General features: G+C 42.9%; 2 protein-coding genes across 3 annotated transcripts in view; both read left to right on the top strand.

The window, feature by feature from the left end:
* Nucleotides 1–3,895: 3,895 nt before the first annotated feature.
* On the top strand, nucleotides 3,896–5,319 carry Znf260 (zinc finger protein 260). The gene has a single exon (XM_042668044.1). The coding sequence runs from the start codon at nucleotides 3,942–3,944 to the stop codon at nucleotides 5,034–5,036; it is 1,095 nt and encodes a 364-aa protein (XP_042523978.1). The 5' UTR covers nucleotides 3,896–3,941; the 3' UTR covers nucleotides 5,037–5,319.
* Nucleotides 5,320–9,292: 3,973 nt separating this feature from the next.
* LOC122097487 (zinc finger protein 14 homolog) overlaps nucleotides 9,293–20,281 on the top strand; it is a 40,152-nt gene continuing 29,163 nt past the window's right edge. Inside the window, exons 1-5 of one of the 2 annotated variants that reach the window (XM_042668026.1) lie at nucleotides 9,293–9,530; nucleotides 12,281–12,340; nucleotides 13,919–14,045; nucleotides 15,076–15,171; nucleotides 17,037–18,321. In XM_042668026.1, coding sequence (XP_042523960.1) covers nucleotides 12,332–12,340; nucleotides 13,919–14,045; nucleotides 15,076–15,171; nucleotides 17,037–18,058 — 1,254 coding nt within the window. In that variant the 5' untranslated portion in view covers nucleotides 9,293–9,530; nucleotides 12,281–12,331 and the 3' untranslated portion in view covers nucleotides 18,059–18,321. Of the gene's footprint in view, nucleotides 9,531–12,280; nucleotides 12,341–13,918; nucleotides 14,046–15,075; nucleotides 15,172–17,036; nucleotides 18,322–20,281 lie in introns of those variants that run through there. The other variant, XM_042668027.1, reaches the window with a different exon arrangement.

Raw genomic sequence — 20,281 nt, forward strand, 5'->3', positions numbered from 1 at the left:
ATGTGGTATTGAGGAATCGAACCCAGGGCTTCATGCTTGCTAGGCAAACACTGTACCACTAAGCCACATTCCCAGTCATAGTTGATTAATTTTACTATGATATAACTTCTCCCTTTCACTTTTCCTTTTTCTGCATTTTCTATGTCTTATTATTCCCCAGAACACCTTGCTATAGTACCCTGTTAACATTTCATTGCTATAATAATTCTTTTAGCTCTTCTTGGTGTTTATAGAGTGCTTTGTCACTGACCTATATTTCTAGCTCAGTGGGATTTTATTGTTTATTGTTTCAGATAGAGTTTCATTATATAGCTCAGGCTTGCCTTAAATTTGTTTGCGGTCCTTATTCTGCCTCCCAAGGCTGAGATTACAGGTGTAAACCACTGTGTCAGGCCATTGTGTGTCCTGTTCTTTTTTTTTTTTGTCGGTTGTGGGGCCTGAAATCTGGTCCTGGGTGCTGTCCCCCAGCTCTTCAGCTATAGACCAGCACTCTACCACTTGAGCCTCAGCCCCACTTCCAGCTTTTTCTGCTTAAGTGGTGCTGAGGAATTGAACCCAGGGCCTCATGCATACAAGGCAAGCACTCTACCACTGAGCCACCTTCCCAGCCCCAATGTGTCCTGTTCTATTTGTCTTACTCTGTCTTTTCATTTTAGGGCTTTCATAAATGTTTTGACATCTTTAGGTCTACATTAATCTATGTGTATGTGTGTGTGTGTCTGTGTGTGTCTGTGTCTCAGTCGTGGGGCTTGAACTCTGGGCTTGGGCACTGTCCCTATGCTCTTCAGCTCAAGGCAAGCACTCTACCACTTGAGCCATAATGCCACTTCCGGTTTTCTGAGTGGTTTATTGGAGATAAGAGTCTCATGGAGTTTCCTGCACAGGCTGGCTTTTCAGCCTCCTGAGTAACTAGGATTACAGGTATGAGCTACATTAATCTTTAACATTGAGGTGACAAGGATTATTATAATCTCTGTGTGTGTGGATGAGGCTTCTGAAACACTGTGGCCAACCATGCAGTTATCAGTGAGGAACTAAGAGATGAGAAAAATTTCAAATGTTACTGTCTGTGGTATGGTAAATACCATGGTATGGTCATCTGTTGTTTTGTGTGGTGATTGGGCTTGCCTTCTGGGCCTGGGCACCATTCCTAGCTTTTGTCCTCACTCAATCTAGTGCTCCACCTTTTTTTGTTGTTGTTATGGGGCTTGAACTCTGGGCCTTGGCACTGTCCCTTAACTCTTCAGCTTAGCCAAGTGCCCTGTCAATTGAGCCACAACAGCACTTTCAGTTTTTTTGTTTTTGTTTTTGTCGATCATGGGGCTTGAATTCTGGGCCTGGGTGCTGTCCGTCACCTCTAGGCTAGTGCTGTACCATTTGAGCCACAGTGCCACTTCCGGTTTTCTGGTGGTTATTCAAGATGAGTCTCATGGACTTTTTCTGCCCGGGCTGGTTTTGAACTGCAATCCTCAGATCTCAGCCTCCTGAATAGCTAGGATAACAGGTGTGAGCCACCAGTGCCTAGCTCCATCATTCTTTTTTTTTTTTTTTTTTTGTCGGTCATGGGGCTTGAACTCTGGGCTTGGGTGCCATCCCTGTGTTCTTCAGCTCAAGGCAAGCACTCTACCACTTGAGCCACAGTGCCACTTCTGGTTTTCTGGTGGTTTATTGGAGATAAGAGTCTCAAGGACTTTTGTTGCCCGGGCTGGCTTTGAACCGAGATCCTCAGATCTCAGTCTCCTCAGTAGCTAGGATTATAGGTGTGAGCCACGGGCACCTCGCTCCATCATTTAATAGGTCATGGTGAAGTGTAAAAGGAGTCAGGCTTCTCTCACTATCTTTTTTGTTGATGTTTTTGGTTGTGGGACTTGAACTTATGGCCTGGGCACTGTTCCTGAGCTTCTTTGTGCTCAAGGCTAGCGCTCTTACCACTTGAGCCACAGTGCCACTTCTGTTGTTTTTGTTGTTGTTGTTGTTTTGGTCAGTCGTGGGTTTGAACTTGGCCTGGATGCTTTCCCTCAGCTCTTCAGCTCAAGGCTAGTGCTCTACCACTTGAACCACAGTGCCACTTCTGGTTTTCTGATCGTTAATTGGAGATGAGTCTTCTGGTTTTCTGGTTGTTAATTGGAGATGAGTCTCACAGACTTTCCTGCCCAGGCTGGCTTCAAACCAGGATCCTCAGATCTTAGCCTCCTGAGTAGCTAGGATTACAGGTGTGAGCTACTGGTACCCAGCCAGTTCTCACTTTTTTACTCAGGTCTGGTAAGCTACTATTTGAGCCACAACTTGACTTGCAGATTTTGGTGGTCACTTGGAGATTAACTCATACACTTCTTCCTAGGCTGATTTAGAACTAGGATCCTCTTAGTCTCATTTTTTTTTTTTTTTTTTTTTGGGTCCGGTCGTGGGACTTGAACTCTGGGCCTGGGCACTGTCCCTCAGCTCTTCAGCTCAAGACTAGCACTCTACCACTTGAGCCACAGCACCCTTCCAGCTTTTTTTTTTCTTATGTGGTGCTGAGGAATCGAACCCAGGGCCTCGAGCATGCAAGGCAAGTGCTCTACCACTGAGCCACCTTCCCAGCTCCATCATTTTTTTTTTTTTATGACCATCTACTTGGAATTTCCAGACAATGTGGAAATAAGTACCTTATTAAATACTGTTTCATTATTTTCCCTGTCTTCCTTGTCTTTCTCATTCTTCTGTTTGTTCAGTAGTTACCTAGTTTGTGTTTTCTCTGAGTAATGTGTTACAAGATTACATTTCGAAGCAGTTAGAGCTACATATACCTGGATTTTTTTTCTCCAGTCCTGGGGTTTGAAGTCAGGGCCTGGGCACTGTCCCTAAACCTCTCTATGCTCAAGGCTAGTGCTCTACCACTTGAGCCACAGCACCACTTTTGGCTTCCTCAGTTTATACGGAGGAATCAAACCCAGGGCTTCATACATGTAAACAAGCACTTTACAACGAAGCCACCTTCCAGTCCCATACCTGGGAATTTTATTTGTCTTTGAGCTTTCTTGTATAGTAAGAAAGTAGACTTGAATAGTCTTTCGGGTTCAGAGTCTTGTACTTGCTAGGCAGTGCTCTACCATATTTATTAGGACTTTTTTCAATGATTTTTTTTTAACTGTCTTTTAGAAACAGCTTGAGAAGATCATAAATTCATACCAGAGAAATAAGAGAACCATTAATATAAAGACAACAGTATTGCATCCTGTTTTGAAATCAATCTGAGAAAACTTTTCGGCCATAAATTCAACCTTGTTGGATAATATGTGAGAAGTAATGTTAAAAAAAGACCATCTGCTTTGAGTGGCTGTCCAAAAGCTTTCTGCCTTACCACATATAGTAACTACTGGTAAAACCTGGAAGAAAGTCCCTGTGCATGCCAAGAATGTTACAAAGTCTTCCACCTGAAGCAGATCTTCAGTATGATGAAATGTATATAGGAGAGAAACCTCATGATTATAATAAATGCAGAAAAACCTCCTGCTTGAGGCAAAACGTTCTAGAGCCTAAGAAAATGCATCTGAAGGTCAGGTGCTGGTGGCTCATGCCTAATATCTAGCTACTCAGGAGGCTGGGATCTGAGAATCACAGTTTAAAGTGAGCCATGGCTGGAAAGTCCATGAAACTCAAATCTCCATGAGCCAGCAACAAAAACTGGAAGTGATGCTGTGGCTCAAGTGATAGAGTGCTATTATCAAGCAAAAAAAACAAAAATAATCCTTGGGCTGGGTAGCTCAGTGGTAAATTGCTTGCCTAGCATGCATGAGGCCCTGGGTTTGATTCCTCAGTGCCATGTAAGCAGAAAAAGCCAGAAGTAGTGCTGTGGCTCAAGTGGTAGAGCGATAGCCTTGAGCTGACGAGCTGAGGGACAGTGCCTAGGCCCAGAGTTCAGGCCCCACGACCGACAAAAAACAAACAAACACAACAACATGCATCCAGGAGAGAAATCACATGAATGTATTGAATGTGGCAAAGTGTTCTCTCGAGTCTCATCTCTTAATCTCCATTTGAAAAGTCATACAGGGAAGAAGACATATAAATGTACGATGTGTGAGAAAGCTTTTAGCCAGAAGAGAAACTTTCTTTCTCATCAGAAACATCATATGGGAGAAAAGCCCTACGACTGTGTTAAAGCTAATCAAACACCAGCCTTCATGAGACAACAAAGAAATCACTCAGGAGGCAAATCGCATACATGTAAGGCCTGTGGCAAAGCTTTCAGTGGCAAATCTTATCTCCATGAGCATGAAAAAATACATACAGGAGAGAAACCTTTCCAGTGTCATCAGTGTGGCAAAGCCTTCAGTCAGAAGCAGTATCTCATTAAACATCAGAACATCCACAGTGGAAAGAAACCCTTTCAATGTAATGAGTGTGGCAAAGCCTTTAGCCAGAAAGAAAACCTCCTCATCCACCAGAGAATTCACACAGGAGAGAAGCCTTATGAGTGTAAAGGGTGTGGGAAAGCTTTCATTCAGAAGTCGAGCCTTATCAGACACCAGAGGAGTCACACTGGAGAGAAACCCTACACATGTAAGGAGTGTGGCAAAGCCTTCAGTGGCAAATCAAATCTCACTGAACACGAGAAAATTCATATCGGAGAGAAACCTTATAAATGTAATGAATGTGGAACAATCTTCAGGCAGAAGCAGTACCTCATTAAACATCACAATATCCACACAGGAGAGAAGCCCTATGAATGCAATAAATGTGGAAAAGCCTTTTCTCGAATCACATCACTCATTGTGCATGTGAGGATTCACACAGGGGACAAACCTTATGAGTGTAAAATATGTGGTAAAGCCTTCTGTCAAAGCTCTTCACTCACTGTGCATATGAGAAGCCATACTGGTGAGAAACCCTATGGGTGTAATGAATGTGGGAAAGCCTTCTCCCAGTTCTCAACACTTGCTTTGCATATGAGAATCCATACTGGTGAAAAGCCATATCAGTGTAGTGAGTGTGGCAAAGCTTTCAGCCAGAAGTCACACCACATCAGACACCAGCGAATTCACACTCACTAAAGCTCTGGGAACATTTTGTATTTGGGGAAAACGTGCAGTGGAATTTACACTTGATAATGTATCAGGAAATCTGTTTTCACATGAAAGTGACATTCACCTGGTGACGCTAGCAACTCAAAACTGAAAGACTTAAGATGTTTAAGGGTATAATGAAGGCCTATAACATGCCCTTCAGGACTCCCACAACAAATATTACTTCAGGAGTATTTTCGTTCATGATTAAGATCTAGCCAGGTCCTTATGCCTGTAATCCTAGCTACTCAAGAGGCTGAGGTCTGAGGATTGTCATTTGAAGCCAGTCCAGGCAGGAAAGTCCATGAGACTCTTCTCTCCAATTAACTATTAAGAAAAAGCCAGAACTGGCACTGTGGCTCAAGTAGTAAAGCATTAGCCTTGAGCAAAAGAGCTCAAGCCCCAGAACCTACATGAGCACTCACAAACATCTCTAGAATCTATTCATGGACATAGCATGCCCCTGGATGGCCTACCAAACATGTTAAGACATGGTATGAGAGATAGGATTTGAAATTAAAGAGACATTATTTTTATTACATGCCTTACCATATATGTAACCATATATGTCACTGGGGTTGTAGAAAGTTAAGACTGAGGCAGAATATTAAAGGTATCTATATGTGCACCAATTTAAAAGGAGCTGATAATAAGTAGTGGTAATATCTTCCAGATTCTTGGGGAAATTGTGGATGACTTATAAAATGGTCTCAGGGTTGTTGGCTCTTCTTATGGACACATATGCCTGTGTCATTATATTGGCTAAAACATTTATCAAAATTTCAAAGGTATTGAAGGCTACAATGGAAAAATAAAAATCGAAATTTTATAAAGATTAGTCATAAAACCTTGGGGTTAGAATTTCCTTTTTGTGTGTGGGGGTCCGGTCGTGGGGCCTGAACTCTGGGCCTGGGCGCTGTCCCTCAGCTCTTCAGCTCAAGGCTAGCACTCTACCACTTGAGCCACAGTGCCACTTCCAGCTTTTTTTTTCTGCTTATGTGGCGCTGAGGAATCGAACCCAGGGCCTCAAGCATGCAAGGCAAGCACTCTACTACTGAGCCACCTTCCTAGCCCTGGGGTTAGAATTTCTAAACTAAATACCAGAATACTTAAGCTATTAATTTTGAGTATATATACATAAATCCAAGAAGTTGACACCCACCCAAGGAATCCTGTACTAACCAGCCTGTTCATAGCATGAATTATAGTAGCCAAAATTGAACACAAATGTTTGTTGGTTGTGAAGCAGATGGATAAAATGTGTCCTAGACAACAATATTCTCTAGCAGTTAAAATACAATAAATTAAACAGGGTGCTGGTGGCTCAACCCTGTGATCCTAGCTACGCAAGAGGCTGAGATCTGGCTGGGAAGGTGGCTCAGTGGTAGAGCGCTTGCCTTGCAAGTCTGAGGCCCTGGGTTTGATTCCTCAGCACCACATAAGCAAAAAGAAAAAAGCCGGAAGTGGCGCTGTGGCTCAAGTGGTAGAGCGCTAGCCTTGAGCTGAAGAGCTGAGGGACAGCGCCCAGGCCCAGAGTTCAGGCCCCACAACCGGACCCAAAAAAAAAAAAAAAAAAAGAGGCTGAGATCTGATGATTGTGGTTTAAAACCAGCCTAGGCAGGAAAAACTGTGAGACTTGCCTCCAATTACCTACCATAAAACTGGAAATTGCGATATGGCTCAAAGTGGTAGAGTACTAGCCTTGAGGAAAAGAGCTGAAGGCCCTGAGTTCAAGTCCCACAACTGTCAAAAATAAATACAAACTGGGTACTGGTGGCTCAAGACTGTAATCCTAGCTACTCAGGAGGCTAAGATCTGAGGATCACGGCTCAAAGCCAGTCCTGGCAGGAAAGTCCATGAGGCTCTCATATCCAATAAACCACCTGAAAACCAGAAGTGGCACTGTGCCTGAAGTGGTAGAGCACTTGACTTGAGCTGAAGAGCTGAGGGACAGTGCCCAGTACCAGAGTTCAAGACCCAAAACCAACAAAAAAATAAATACAATAAAATACAACAAATTAAATCTGTGATAAATCATGTACAGTGGAGAAATTAAATACTAAATTTATTGTAAATGATGCCTCTGTTTAGTTAAATAAAATCAACACTAACCCTAGTACTAACTCATGGTTATGGAAAACAAAAAACAAGCTGGGTGCCAGTGGCTCACATCTGTAATCCTAGCTATTCAAGAACCTGAGATCTGAGGATCATGCTTCATAACCAGCTTGGCAAAAAAAAAATCCTCATGAGAGTCTTGTCTCCAATTAACCACTTAAAAACCAGAAGTGGTGTTGTGGCTCTAAGTAGAGCACTAACCTTGAGCAAAATTGCCCAGGGACAGTGCTCAGGCTGAGTTCAAGTCCCACAGTTGATCCCTCCCCGCCAAAAAAAGCATAAATCAAATAGATGCTCAATGTCCAAAAGTGGTTGCCTTTTAAAAGGGGGGATGAAGGGGCTGGGAAGGTGGCTCAGTGGTAGAGTGCTTGCCTTGCATGCATGAGGCCCTGGGTTTGATTCCTCAGCACCACATAAACAGAAAAAGCTGGAAGGGGCGCTGTGGCTCAAGTGGTAGAGCACTAGCCTTAAGCTGAAGAGCTGAGGGACAGTGCCCAGGCCCAGAGTTCAGGCCCATGACCCGCAAAAAAAAAAATAAAAGGGAGATGAAGAAGAATTGAAGACCAAGAGGTAAAGGATACTTCACCTTTACCTTTTTCTCATTGGAAAGATTCCATGACTCAGGATGATGGCACACTTGTAAACCCAGCATTCTGGAGACTGAGAAAGAACAATTGTGGAATTTGAGGCCAATCTTGTTTACATTATCTAATGTCTGAGACCCTACCTCAAAAACAAAAAGATTTCATATCCATATGGTAAAACAATCTGACCTGTGGCAATACATATTGTTTTTAACACATATTGGTAATGTTACTTTATTTTTGGTCAGTTGTGGGGCTTGAACTCTGGGCCTGGGTGCTGTCCCTCAGCTCTTCAGCTCAAGGAGAGCACTCTACCACTTGAGCTACAGTGCCACTTCCGGTTTTCTAGTGGTTTATTGGAGACAAAAGTCTTTCCTGCCCAGGTTAGCTTTGAACCGCAATCCTCAGATCTCAGCCTCCTGAGTAGCTAGGATTACAGACGTGAGCCACCAGAGCCCAGCTTTGGTTATGTTACTTCTTAAAACAATGGTGGCTGGAAATGCACTGTGGCTCAAATGGTAGAGAGCTAGTCTTGAACTGAAGAGCTGAGGGACAGCGCCCAGGCCCTGAGTTCAAGCCCCATGCCCGAACAAAAAAAAAAAGATTTGTTAAAACAATGGTGTCTTACACCTGTAACCCTATCTATTCAGATGGCTGAAATTGGAGGATCATGGTTCGAAGCCAATTTGGGCAATAAAGTCTATAAGACTTATTAACCAGCAAAAACACAGAAGTGAGAATGTGGCTCAAGTACCATCCTTGAGTGGAAAGGCTAAGAGATAGTACTCAGACCCTGAGTTCAAGCCCCAATACTGGGACACACACACACACAAATGACAGTTGGCCTGTCTTAGTCTCCATTTTTCTTAGCTATCCTATATACCAGTGCATAGTAACTTACAAAAGATTTACAACCTCTTCAGAAATGTTTCATAACACATAGTATAAAATTGTCTTCATAGTTTTCTGTTCTTTTCCTATATGGTAACACAGGTATCTTTTTAGGATGGAGAGAAATCCAAACTAATTGAGAAAGTGTTTTCCCCATTTGCTAAATTTGAGGCAATGGGATTTAAATTATGGGAGCATTAGTGAGAAGGGATGACTTGACATTGTAAGAATAGAGAGTAGAGTGATATGTCACCACTTTCTGCTCTATTTCAGCCACCACTCCAGTTATCAGCATATTTTCATATATTTGGGAGTGTCATGTTCTGTAAATTATTCCTCTTCGTCCTCTTCCTGAGACAAATCTCACCACGCCTTCTGTCACAGAACACCAAGCCAGATTCACCTCGGGAAGAGTCCGTAACAGCGCTCGTGCTGGATCCGATAGGATTCAAGGAAGTCTGTGGTTTGTGCCCAATGGAGGCTTCTTCGTGACAACCTAACACAGGTGGCCAGATTGAAGGAGTCTACCGTTCCTCGGTCTGAACTACATTTCCCAGAAGACTCAGCGGGTCGGATTCTCTTCGCGCGAGACTTTTTCTCGGCAGCTGTGTCACTTGTACGGATAGCACAGAGGATCCGAAACGTTACAGACTGGGGAGGGCTGTCTGTTGAAACTGTGGCTGGAGACTGGTTGGGGATTCCGAGAACCATTCGGGGTGGAGTTTGCTGAAAGGCTAAACCTCCGAGGGGCGTTGCTGCGAGGGGCGTTTTTCCTTTCGGCGGAACCGTAGCTAACGGCCGGTGGCAACTCTGAAGCTCGGGAGGCCATCTTGTTCGCTTCTGTTCCGCCTCCGACTACGCTTCCCAGGAGACCCTTGGGCATCTCGCGGTAATTGAGTCGAGGTCACGCGCTGGCGGGACCTTTATGCTTTCCCCTGTGATTGCTGCAGTGCTGAGGGGGGTTGTGCTGTTTGGGGGGAGCGTGTGGGGCCCGAGGTGAGGAACTGCCCCGGGAGGGCGGAGCCCAGTCCGGAGCCTGAGATTTGTGCAGGCCTGAGTGGAGATTGCAATTGTGATACTGTGTCTGCCTGATGGTTTGAAATGAGCGGTCGGGTTGTTGCAACCGTCCGTTTAAGTGATTGATGACTATTTCTTTCAAATGGGAACATCCTGTGCAGACGCTGTGCTCTGTGTGTGTGTGTGTGTGTGTGTGTGTGTGTGTGAGAGAGAGAGAGAGAGAGGGAGAGAGAGGGAGAGGGAGGAGGGGAGGGAGAGGGAGGAGGGAGATCAAAAGATATGCATCCTCTGCGGCATTGTGCGAGGGTGTGGGAAAGTTGTGACTCGGGTGTCCTCTTGCCCGATGGTGGTGAGTGAGTGTATACCCATGGGACTACGTGCAGCATGTGGGAATACCCGTGAATACTGCTTCACGGTGTGATTGATTGGTGTAGGTGTGTGGTGCCTGGAACAGTGCATCTGTGATTGTGAGGCAGTTACAAGCTCACCTGTCCGTTTTGTGTCCCTGCATGTGTGACCCTGTACCTCTGGATACGTGACACATGGTGTGGGTGTGGGTATTCTGTAGCCAAATACTGTATCATTGTGTGTCTGTGATTACATCTTCGTGACGTTGTATTACTACATTATTGCACTATAGTTTTTCCCCAGTTTAGAACTTCACGTGAACACTGACATGCGGTTGTCTTTAGTAATATTTGGAAAACAATATCGGTGAAACCCATATTAGATCTCATTTGCTTCATGGAATTTCTTTGATATGTTGTAGTCCAGGATTTGAAGCATATGTGACAAGAGTCCATGAGATTCTTGTCTCCAATAAACTACTCAGAAAAATCCAGAAGTTGGGCTGGGAATGTGATGTGACTTAGGTAGAGTGCATGCCTACCATGCATGAAGCCTTGTGTCCCATTCCTCAGTACCGCATAAACAGAAAAAGCGGGAAGTGGTGCTGTGGCTCAAGTGTTAAAGTGCTAGACTTGAGCAAGCCCTAAGGTTGGCACATGCCCAGGCCCTGAGTTCAAGCCCCAGAGCCAGAAAAACAAAACCAAAAAACAGTTACAAAGACAACTTTTAGATATATCATGTATAATAAAGTGCACAAAACTTTTAAGTATATTAAGTATGCAGATATATAAAATACCTTACGTCACTGCCAAGATTAGCCATAGTTAGGCAAGGTGGTACATCCCTGTAATTCCTGCATTCTGGAAGTTGAGGCAGGAAGATTACAAGTTTAAGGCCATTTTGGACTACATAGATAGTAGATGTTTCTCTTATGACCTTTCTAGTATAGTAGAATACCATCCCCTTGCCGGGCACCGGTGGCTCATGCCTGTAATCCTAGCTACTCAGGAGGCTGAGATCTGAGGATCATGGTTCAAAGCCAGCCCGGGCAGGAAAGTCCGTGAGACTCATCTCCAAGTGGTGCTATGGCTCAAGCTGTAGAGCGCTCACCTTGAGCTGAAGAGCACAGGGACAGCGCCCAAGCCCAGAGTTCAAGCCCCACGACCTACTCCCCCCAAAAAGATTACCATCCCCCCAAAACATATGTGTATATTGTCGCAGATATAATGTTACTATATATCATATATAAAATGTGATATTTTACATATATATGTTATGGTACTGGAGCTTGAACTCTCAGCCTTGTGCTCTCACTCAGCTTTTATGTTCAAGGATGGTCCTTGCGTCCTTCCAGATTTTTCCTAGTTAGTTGGAGATAAGAGCTTCTCAAATTTGTTTGCTCATACTGGCTTTGAGCCTTGGTTCTCAACTTCCTGAGTAGTTAGGTCAGGTCTGGAGACATGACTGGAAACCCAAGCCTATTGCAAACTGAATTGACCAAAGTATATCAAAACTTGAAATGTATAGCCTTTGAGCAACTATATGTTTCAGAATTAAACATTCAGAATTGTTGAATACCACAAAAATTATGGTACATGCTTAAGGCTACTTATTATTAGCATTATTTATTATAGTGAACAACTGGAAACATCCAAATGATCTTTGGCTACAGACTGATTTAATAAGTTAAGCAGATCCATGTAATGAAATGAGGTTGGTTGGAGGTGTAGCTCAGTTGGTCCAGTACCAGCTAATGAGTAAAGCATCAGGTATCAAGTTCAAGTCCCAATCTGGCAACAACAACAAAAGAAATATGAGGCATTTATTTATTTTTATCTTTACAAAACTGATATACAAAAGATTACAATTACATAAGTCAGATAAAGAGCACATTTCTTTTTGACAGTATTAACTTTCCCCCTCCCAGTTTTTCCAATGTGAGGCATTTTAAATATAATTATATATAATAGTATTTACTACTTATCAATTACTCCAAGATTTATCAAATAAAATGGCAGTCTCTGGCAGTATGTATTATGTGCCATAGAGTTATATATTTGTATATGAATAAATCTGTGTGTATATAAACATATTCTAATCATGTCCATGCTGCTCAAATGAATCCTGTTCTAAAGACTCTTTAGAGTTAGGGATAAGAAATTTGCCAATTGTTACAGATAACTGTCAGGTGGGTTGGTATGTGTGTTGGAGTAAAATGACAATTCTGGATGAAAGTCTATTAAGAGCTCCTTTATCTTCCTTTACCTCTCACAGCTCTGCCCTTTTCCTAAGGAGTGTTCAGGAACAAACATAAAAGCCAAAGCCATGGCGCAGGTAAGACGCTGTTATTTTAAACTCAAAAAGAGGGCTGGGAATGTGGCTTAGTGGTAGAGTGCTTGCCTAGCATGCATGAAGCCCTGGGTTCAATTCCTCAGTACCACATACACAGAAAAAGCCAGAAGTAGCACTGTGGCTCAAGCGGTAGAGTGTTAGCTTTGAGCAAAAGAAGCTCAGGGACAGTACCAAGGCCCTGAGTTCAAGCCCCAGGACTGGCAAAAAAAACAAAACAAAATAAACTCAAAAAGAATATTTCTCCCACTCTGGACACTGAGGTTTGACCTGAGGGACTTACATACTTGCTTAGCAGGCATTATATCCCTGACCATGCACGTGCCCCTCCACTTGTGCTCCCAGCCCCAAAAGAGTCATTTTTACCTCTAGGCCCACTTAAACATTTACTTTCCTCATAATAATTCTTTTTTTTGGTGGGAGGGGTTCAGTTGTGGGGCTTGAACTCTAGGTCTGAGCTCTCAAGGCTAATGCTCTACCACTTGAGCCACAATGCCATGTCCGGCTCTTTCTATTTATGTGGTACTGAGGAATCGAACCCAGGGACTCATGCATGCAAGGCAAGCACTCTACTGCTGAGCCACATTCCCAGCCTCTCATGATTCTTTTTGTATTTGTTAAAAAAAAAAAAAACAAAAAACTCAGTGGCTCATGCCTGTAATCCTAGCTGCTCAAGAGGCTGAGATCTGAGGATCACTGTTCAAAGCCAGCCTGGGCAGGAAAGTCCATGAGACTCTTATCTCCAATTGACCACCAGAAAACCAGAAGTGGTGCTGTGGCTCAAGTAGTAGAGCGCTAGCCTTGACTTGAAGAGTTGAGGAACAGCACCCAGGCCCAGAGTTCAAGCCCCATGACTGATAAAAAAAAATAAAAATAATAAAAGAGGAAAAACAAAACAAAACAACAGAAAAAGCCTTTCTAGCAGTTTAGTTATAAGCAGTGCCATAATACTTACCCATACTGTAAAGGTAAGGTTCTTTTCTATTGGTGGATATATTGATTGATTGATTGATTTTGCTGATACTGGGGCTTGAATTCAGAGTCTGTGCACTGTACCTTAGTTTTGTGTGTGTGTCCTTAAGACTGATGCACTATCCCTTGAGCCAGAGCTCCACTTCTGGCTTTTTGGTAATTAATTGAAAATAAGATTATGGATTTTTTTTTCTTTTTATGCCAATCCTGGGGCTTGAACTTGGGGCTTTGGCATTACCCCTAAGCTCCTTTTTGCTCAAGGGTATCACTCTACCACTTGAGCCACAGTGCCACTTCTGGCTTTTTCTGCTTAGGTGGTACTGAGGAATCGAACCCAGGGCTTCTTGCATGCTAGGCAAGCACTCTTCCAATAAGCCACATTCCCAGCCCCTCTCATGGACTTTTTTTTGCCCATGCTGGCTTCAAACTGCAATCTTCCTCATTTCACCCTCCTGATGGGATAGGATTGGAGGCATGAGCCACCTCGTGCATCCATCTATCCTCCTGGCATTTCATTTCCTCTAAATCATGTTCTGTCTTTCCTATTTAGAGCCACTTCATTAATCAAGTCATACATGGTTGTTGTTCCAGGAGGCAGTAGTGTTCAGTGATGTATCCATAGACTTTTCTCAGGAGGAGTGGGAATGCCTGACTGATGGTCAAAGAGATTTATACAGAGACGTGATGCTTGAAACCTACAGCATCCTGGTTTCCATGGGTAAGAATGTTTGTCCATACCCTTCACATTCGTATTTCAGGAGGTCTTCAAATGCAAAATGCTCACTATCAGTTGAAAAACCAGTTGGAAGCCAGGTGCAAGTGCTCATGCTAAAAATCCTAGCTACTCAGGAGGCTGAGATATATTGCAGTTCAAAGCCAGCCTGATTAGGAATGCCCATGAGATTATTATCTCCAAAAGCTAGAAGTAGAGCTGTGGCTCAAGTAGTAGAATGCCAGTCTTGAGAGAAAAAGCTCAGGGCTAGTGCCCAGACCCTGAGTTCAAGCTTCAGTACCAGCACACAGACACACACACAAAAAAAAATTGGAGTTCTACATCCTGTTCCCATCGGAGTGTTCTAAACATTTTAGAGTTAGCAATAAAGGCACTCCATTGAGTTATGGAAGACATTTGGAATCTAGTATGTTACATATTTCTGTTGTACTTTTCTTTGCCTATTTTTGTGATTTTTTTTTTTTTTTGGTTGGTTGTGGGGCTTGAAATCAGGGCCTGGATGCCATCTCTGAGCTTTTCTGCTCAGGGCTAGCATTCTACAACTTTGAGCCATACCTCCATTTCTGGTTTTCTGGTGGTTAGTTGCAGATGAGAGTCTCATGGACTTTCCTGCTCCAGCTGGCATTAAACCAGGAACCTCAGATCTGAGCCTCCTTAAGTAGCTAGGATTATGGGGATGAACCACCAGAGCCCAGTGTTAAGTCTTTCTTTACAAGGGAGGAAATGGACTTGAATTCTGAAATATTGTCATTATCCATTCCTCTCTACTTTTTTTGTGTGTTGTCAGACTGGGGTTTAAACTCAGAACCTGGATGCTGTCCCTGAGCTTTTCTGCTCAAGGCTAGTGTTATCCCACTTTGAGTCACAGCACCATTTCTGGCTTTTTGGTAGTTACTAGAGATAAGTGCCCCACAGATTTTCCTGCCATGGCTGGCCTTACATCTGAGCCTGCTGAGTAGCTGGGATTACAAGTGTGAGCCATTTGCTCTTGATTCATGACTTCTTTGGTTGGCAGGACATTCCATTTCGAAACCTCATGTGATTTTGTACTTGGAGCAAGGGAAGGAGCCTTGGTTGGGTGATGGAGAGCTGACAAGAGGCCAGTGGTCAGGTAAGTGACAGGATCCAGTCCAAATGGTTAGTTGAGAAACAATTTCCTTGTGATGCTATCCAGGAAACTTCCCTTAAAGTCTTCAGGTCTGTTGTCAAATATAGGAACTTCCTCGAAGGAGGTCTCAAATGATCTTAACTTTTGCTCTTATTCATCACCCCTTGCGAGCTTTTTTCCTGTTCTGTTTCTCTCCTCCTTCTAAGCTGGCTCCTCCTCCATCCTGTCTAAGCTTTTCCTCCCTTCCCTTAGTTTGGATCCAGCTTTTGATCCTTTACAGCTTCTCATCCCCTTTTGTAGTTAATCTTTTTTATTTTGTTTATTTTGTGACAGTACTGAGGCTTGAACTTAGGTCCTCTTGCTCTTGCTTGGCTTTTTTCATTCACGGCTAGTGCTCTTCCACTTGAGCCATAGCTTTACTTCCAGGTTTTTTTTTTTAATGGTAATTGGAGATAAGTCTGAGATTTTTTTTTTTTTTTTTTTGGTCCAGTTGTGGGGCCTGAACACTGTCCCTCAGCTCTTTAGCTCAAGACTAATGTCCTACCACTTGAGCCACAGCGCCACTTCCGGTTTTTTTCTTTTTGCTTATGTGGTGCTGAGGAATCGAACCCAGGGCCTCAGGCATGCAAGGCAAGCACTCTACCACTGAACCAACTTTCCAGCCCAAGTCTGAGATTTTTTTTTTGTCTAGGCTGGATTCTAACCTTGATCCTCAGATCTCAGCCTCTTATTATTTTTGTTAGTCCTAGGGCTTGAGCTCTGGGCCTGGGAGCTGTCCCTGAGCTCTTTAGCTTAAGGCGAAGACTCTACCACTAGAGTCACAGCTTTACTTCCAGGATTTTATGGTAATTGAAAATGAGTCTCTCAAAAACTTTTTGTCTTTTTTTTGTTGTTTTTGTTGGTCTTGGGGCTTGAATTCTGGGCCTGGGCACTATCCTTCGGCTATTCAGCTCAAGGTGATCACTCTCCCACTTGAACCACAGCACCACTTCCAGTTTTCAGGTGATTAATTGGAGATAAGAGTCTCAGGGACTTTCCTGCCCCGGCTGACTTTGAACCTTGATCTCAGATCTCAGCCACCTTACTAGCTAGTATTACAGGCATGAGCCACCATTGCTCAGCCTCAAAGACTTTTTGTCTAGGCTGGATTCTAACCTTGGTCCTCAGGCTGGATTCTAACCTTGCTTCTCAGATCTCAGACTCTCAAGTGGTTAGGATTGCAGTTGTAAACCACCAGTGCTTCGCTAGTTGCTTTGATTGCTGCCACGTCTGGCAGTTTAACTGAAAATGTGATTTAAGGTGTTGATTTTTATTCTGCCCTCTACTTTGACAATAAAGATTTAATACCTTGTAGCTATCAGAGGAAAGTTGCAGCATGGGTTTTTATCTGATGACTACAATTTTAAGTATCTTCTTTATTTCAGATAGTTAATTCCACAATATTAGCTTAGTATGTATTGCATATTTGACAGCTTTTTTTTGTTTTTTTTCCCCTTATCAGCTCTTCTTTTTATCTATTTTTTTAAAAATTCAAATTAATCAGCCTCTCCCCATTTTATTGATGTCAGTACAGAGCCTTGAATTTAGGGCCTTCTCTTGCTAAGCCTTTTTTTCTCGAGGCAGGAGATGTACAACTTGATCTACCACTGCAAATACAGCTTTTTTGCTGGCTAATTGGACCTAAAATTCTCTTAGATTTGTTTGCCCAGGGCTGGCTTCAAACAGTTCATCTACACATCTCAGCTTCCTAGGTAGCTAAGACTATACATGTGAGTCCCAGCACCTGGCTAATTTTTCCATTTCAATTAAAGTTGCACTCCTCCGAAATTACAAAACTCTTAAGTGACTGCTTTCATTCTCTCTTTCAGTCTTGGAATCACATGAGACCAAGAAATCGTTTCTGCAGAAGGAAATTTGTGAAGTAGGCTTATCCCCATGGGAACTCATGGGAAGACTTGCAAAAGATGACATTTCAGACTCAGGTTGCCAAGATGAATGGGAGTGTAATGGCCAGGTAGAGAAGCACCCTGGCTCCCAGATGAACCATTTCAGTGAGCTGATAATCACCTCTGATGACATGCCCTCTTTCAGTCAGCATCCATCCTTCACACTCCAGCACATCATTAATAATAAAGAGAAATACTGTGCCACAAAAGAAAACAGGAAATCCTTTAGGCCTGGCTCACACCTGACTCCCCATGAGATAATTCATACCATAGAGAAGCCCTATGAATGCAAGGAATGTGGTAAGGCCTTTAGGCACCCCTCAAGACTGGCTCATCATGAGAAAATTCACACTGGCAAGAAACCCTTTGAATGTAAAGAATGTGGGAAAACCTTTATTTGTGGCTCTGACCTCACTCGACATCATCGAATTCACACTGGTGAGAAACCCTACGAATGTAAGGAATGTGGGAAGGCTTTCAGTAGTGGTTCCAATTTTACTCGCCATCAGCGAATCCACACTGGTGAGAAGCCCTACGAATGTAAGGAATGTGGGAAGGCTTTCAGTAGTGGGTCAAATTTTACTCAGCATCAGAGAATTCACACTGGAGAGAAGCCCTATGAATGTAAGGAATGTGGGAATGCCTTTAGTCAGAGTTCTCAACTTATTAAACATCAGAGGATACACACAGGTGAGAAGCCCTACGAATGTAAGCAGTGTGAGAAGGCTTTTCGTTCTGGCTCTGATCTTACTCGACATCAGAGGATTCATACTGGAGAGAAACCCTATGAGTGTAAGATATGTGGGAAGGCTTATTCTCAGAGTTCACAGCTGATCAGCCATCATCGAGTCCACGCTGGTGAGAAACTTTATGAATATAGAGAATGTGAGAAAAACTTTGATTATGGCTCACAACTTCTCCAGCATCAAAATTTGTACTGGTAATGGGCCAGTACATAAATTTATGTCACTGTAAGTAAAGTTTCTTTCTATCATGGGAAGGTTCAGAACAATTCCATCTAAAGAGAATTTGTGTTTCTAACAACCCCTTTAGATAGAAGAATCTAAAAACATTTTACTTGTTGAGTACAGCTTATTCAGCTGAAGAAAACTGTTGTGAAAACACACATTGAATAGAATATATTTTATAACTTTTATAATATAAATTTATACTTCTCTTGACTTTATTCAGTCTAACAAATATTTTTTAAGACACTTTTGACTCTTCTACTCTCTTCTTCACCTTTTCTAGTGATGCTGGGGTTTGAACAAAACAAGGCCTGTGCTGTGTTAGGCAGGCACTCTAACCACCACTCTACCACCAGCCTCCTCCTAACCTTTTCAGAAACCAGGAGTCATGCAAAAATGAAAACTTGTAGTTGCCATTTTTTTCTGTGACTTTCTTGTAACTGTTGTATTACCATTTTAATCCATCTTGAATTCATGTGACTTGTAAAGTGTATCTCTATCATGGTTTGTAATATATTTTTTTAAAAAATAACTGGGAGAAGTAACTTTTTTTAGTTGTGCTTTTGGCTTGAACTCAGGGCCTGGACACTGTCTCTTAGCTTTTCTCTCTCTCTTTTTTTTTTTTTTTTCAGTCAGGGGGCTTGAACTAAGTGCCTGGTTGCTGTCCCTGAGCTCTTTCACTCAGGCTAAAGCTCTACCACTTGAGCCACAGTGCCACTTCTGATTTTCTGGTGGTTAACTGGAGATGAGTATCACAGACTTTCCTGCCCAGGCTGGCTTTGAACCATGAGCCTCAGATCTCAGTCTCCTGAGTAGCTAGGATTATAAGTGTTAGCCACCAACGCCTGGCTAGTTTTTCTCTTAAGGCTGGTGCCCTAGCGCTTCAGCCATACTTCTGGCTTTTAGCTGGTTAATTGGAGATGCGAGTCTTACTGACTTTCCTGCCTGGGCAGGCTTCAAATCTTCATCCTCAAATCTTAGGCCTCTGAGTAGTTAGAATTACAGATGTGAGCCTTTTTAATTTTTGAAGATGGCCTGTTTTTGCTCTATGCAAAATTCTGTGGTTTCTTTGTAAAAACATTCCTAAGCAACTCCCAACATAGTAAAGATGCTAGACTCTGTAATCATAATGCTGTATGTATAATGGCTACTGTAATATGGCTTTATTAACTCCCACTCAACCTATTGGCTACTGTAATATCACTTTATTAACCCCCACTGGTAGGCATTAGAGTTTTTTCAGCTGTTTGGCACTATGCATACCAAAATGTAGTTATGGATAAACTACAATGTCTTCCTGGACCTTCACCACAGGCAAATCTTTGTACTAGGTCTTTTTAAACTATAGAAATATGTCATGAGGGCTAGGAAGGTGGCTCAGTGGTAGAGTGCTTGCCTTGCATGTATGAGGCCCTGGGTTCAATTCCTCAGCACCACATAAGCAGAAAAAGCCAGAAGTGGCACTGTGGCTCAAGTGGTAGAGTGCTATCCTTCAGCTGAAGAGCTGAGGGACAGCTCCCAGGCCCAGCGTTCAGCTCCCACAACCAAAAAAAAAGAAATATAAATATATTTCTCTCCTTCAAGGAAACTAAACCTATATTTCCACTAGAAATAATGGTTTTTATATTAATTCCGTGTTTGCAGCAGATTCATTCAATATTTTAAGCTTCATGTGCCATTTTATCTGGGTAACCAATTCTGCCCTCCTAACTCAAACACCACCATAGAACACAATCAAGCTACCGGTTATGTTCTGAGAAATCCTTATTAATACAAATGAACTATAAATTTGAAAGGTGGAAGCAGGATTGTGAGTTCAAAGCCTGCCTGGGATACATGGTGAGGCCTTGTCTTACTTTAGCCATATTGCTTCTCTTACTTTTTTCTATTTGGCAGTAATAGGATTAAAATTCAGAGCTGTCGGGTGCCAGTGGCTCGTGCCTATAATCCCAGCTACTCAGGAGGCTGAGATCTGAGGACTGCAGTTCAAAGTCAGCCTGGGCAGGAAAATCTGTGAGACTCATCTCCAATGAACCACCAGAAAACCGGAAGTGGTGCGGTGGCTCAAAGTGATAGAGCACTAGCCTTGAGCTGTAGAGCTCAGGGACAGTACCCAAGCCCAGAGTTCAAGCTCCAGGACCGACCAAAAACAAAACACCCTCAGAACCTACTTGCTCTCAAAGTCACATCTCCAGTGCT

This window comes from Dipodomys spectabilis, unplaced genomic scaffold (genome assembly GCF_019054845.1).
Source record: "Dipodomys spectabilis isolate Male_0828 unplaced genomic scaffold, ASM1905484v1 ptg000422l, whole genome shotgun sequence".
Classification (NCBI taxonomy): Eukaryota; Metazoa; Chordata; class Mammalia; order Rodentia; family Heteromyidae; genus Dipodomys; species Dipodomys spectabilis.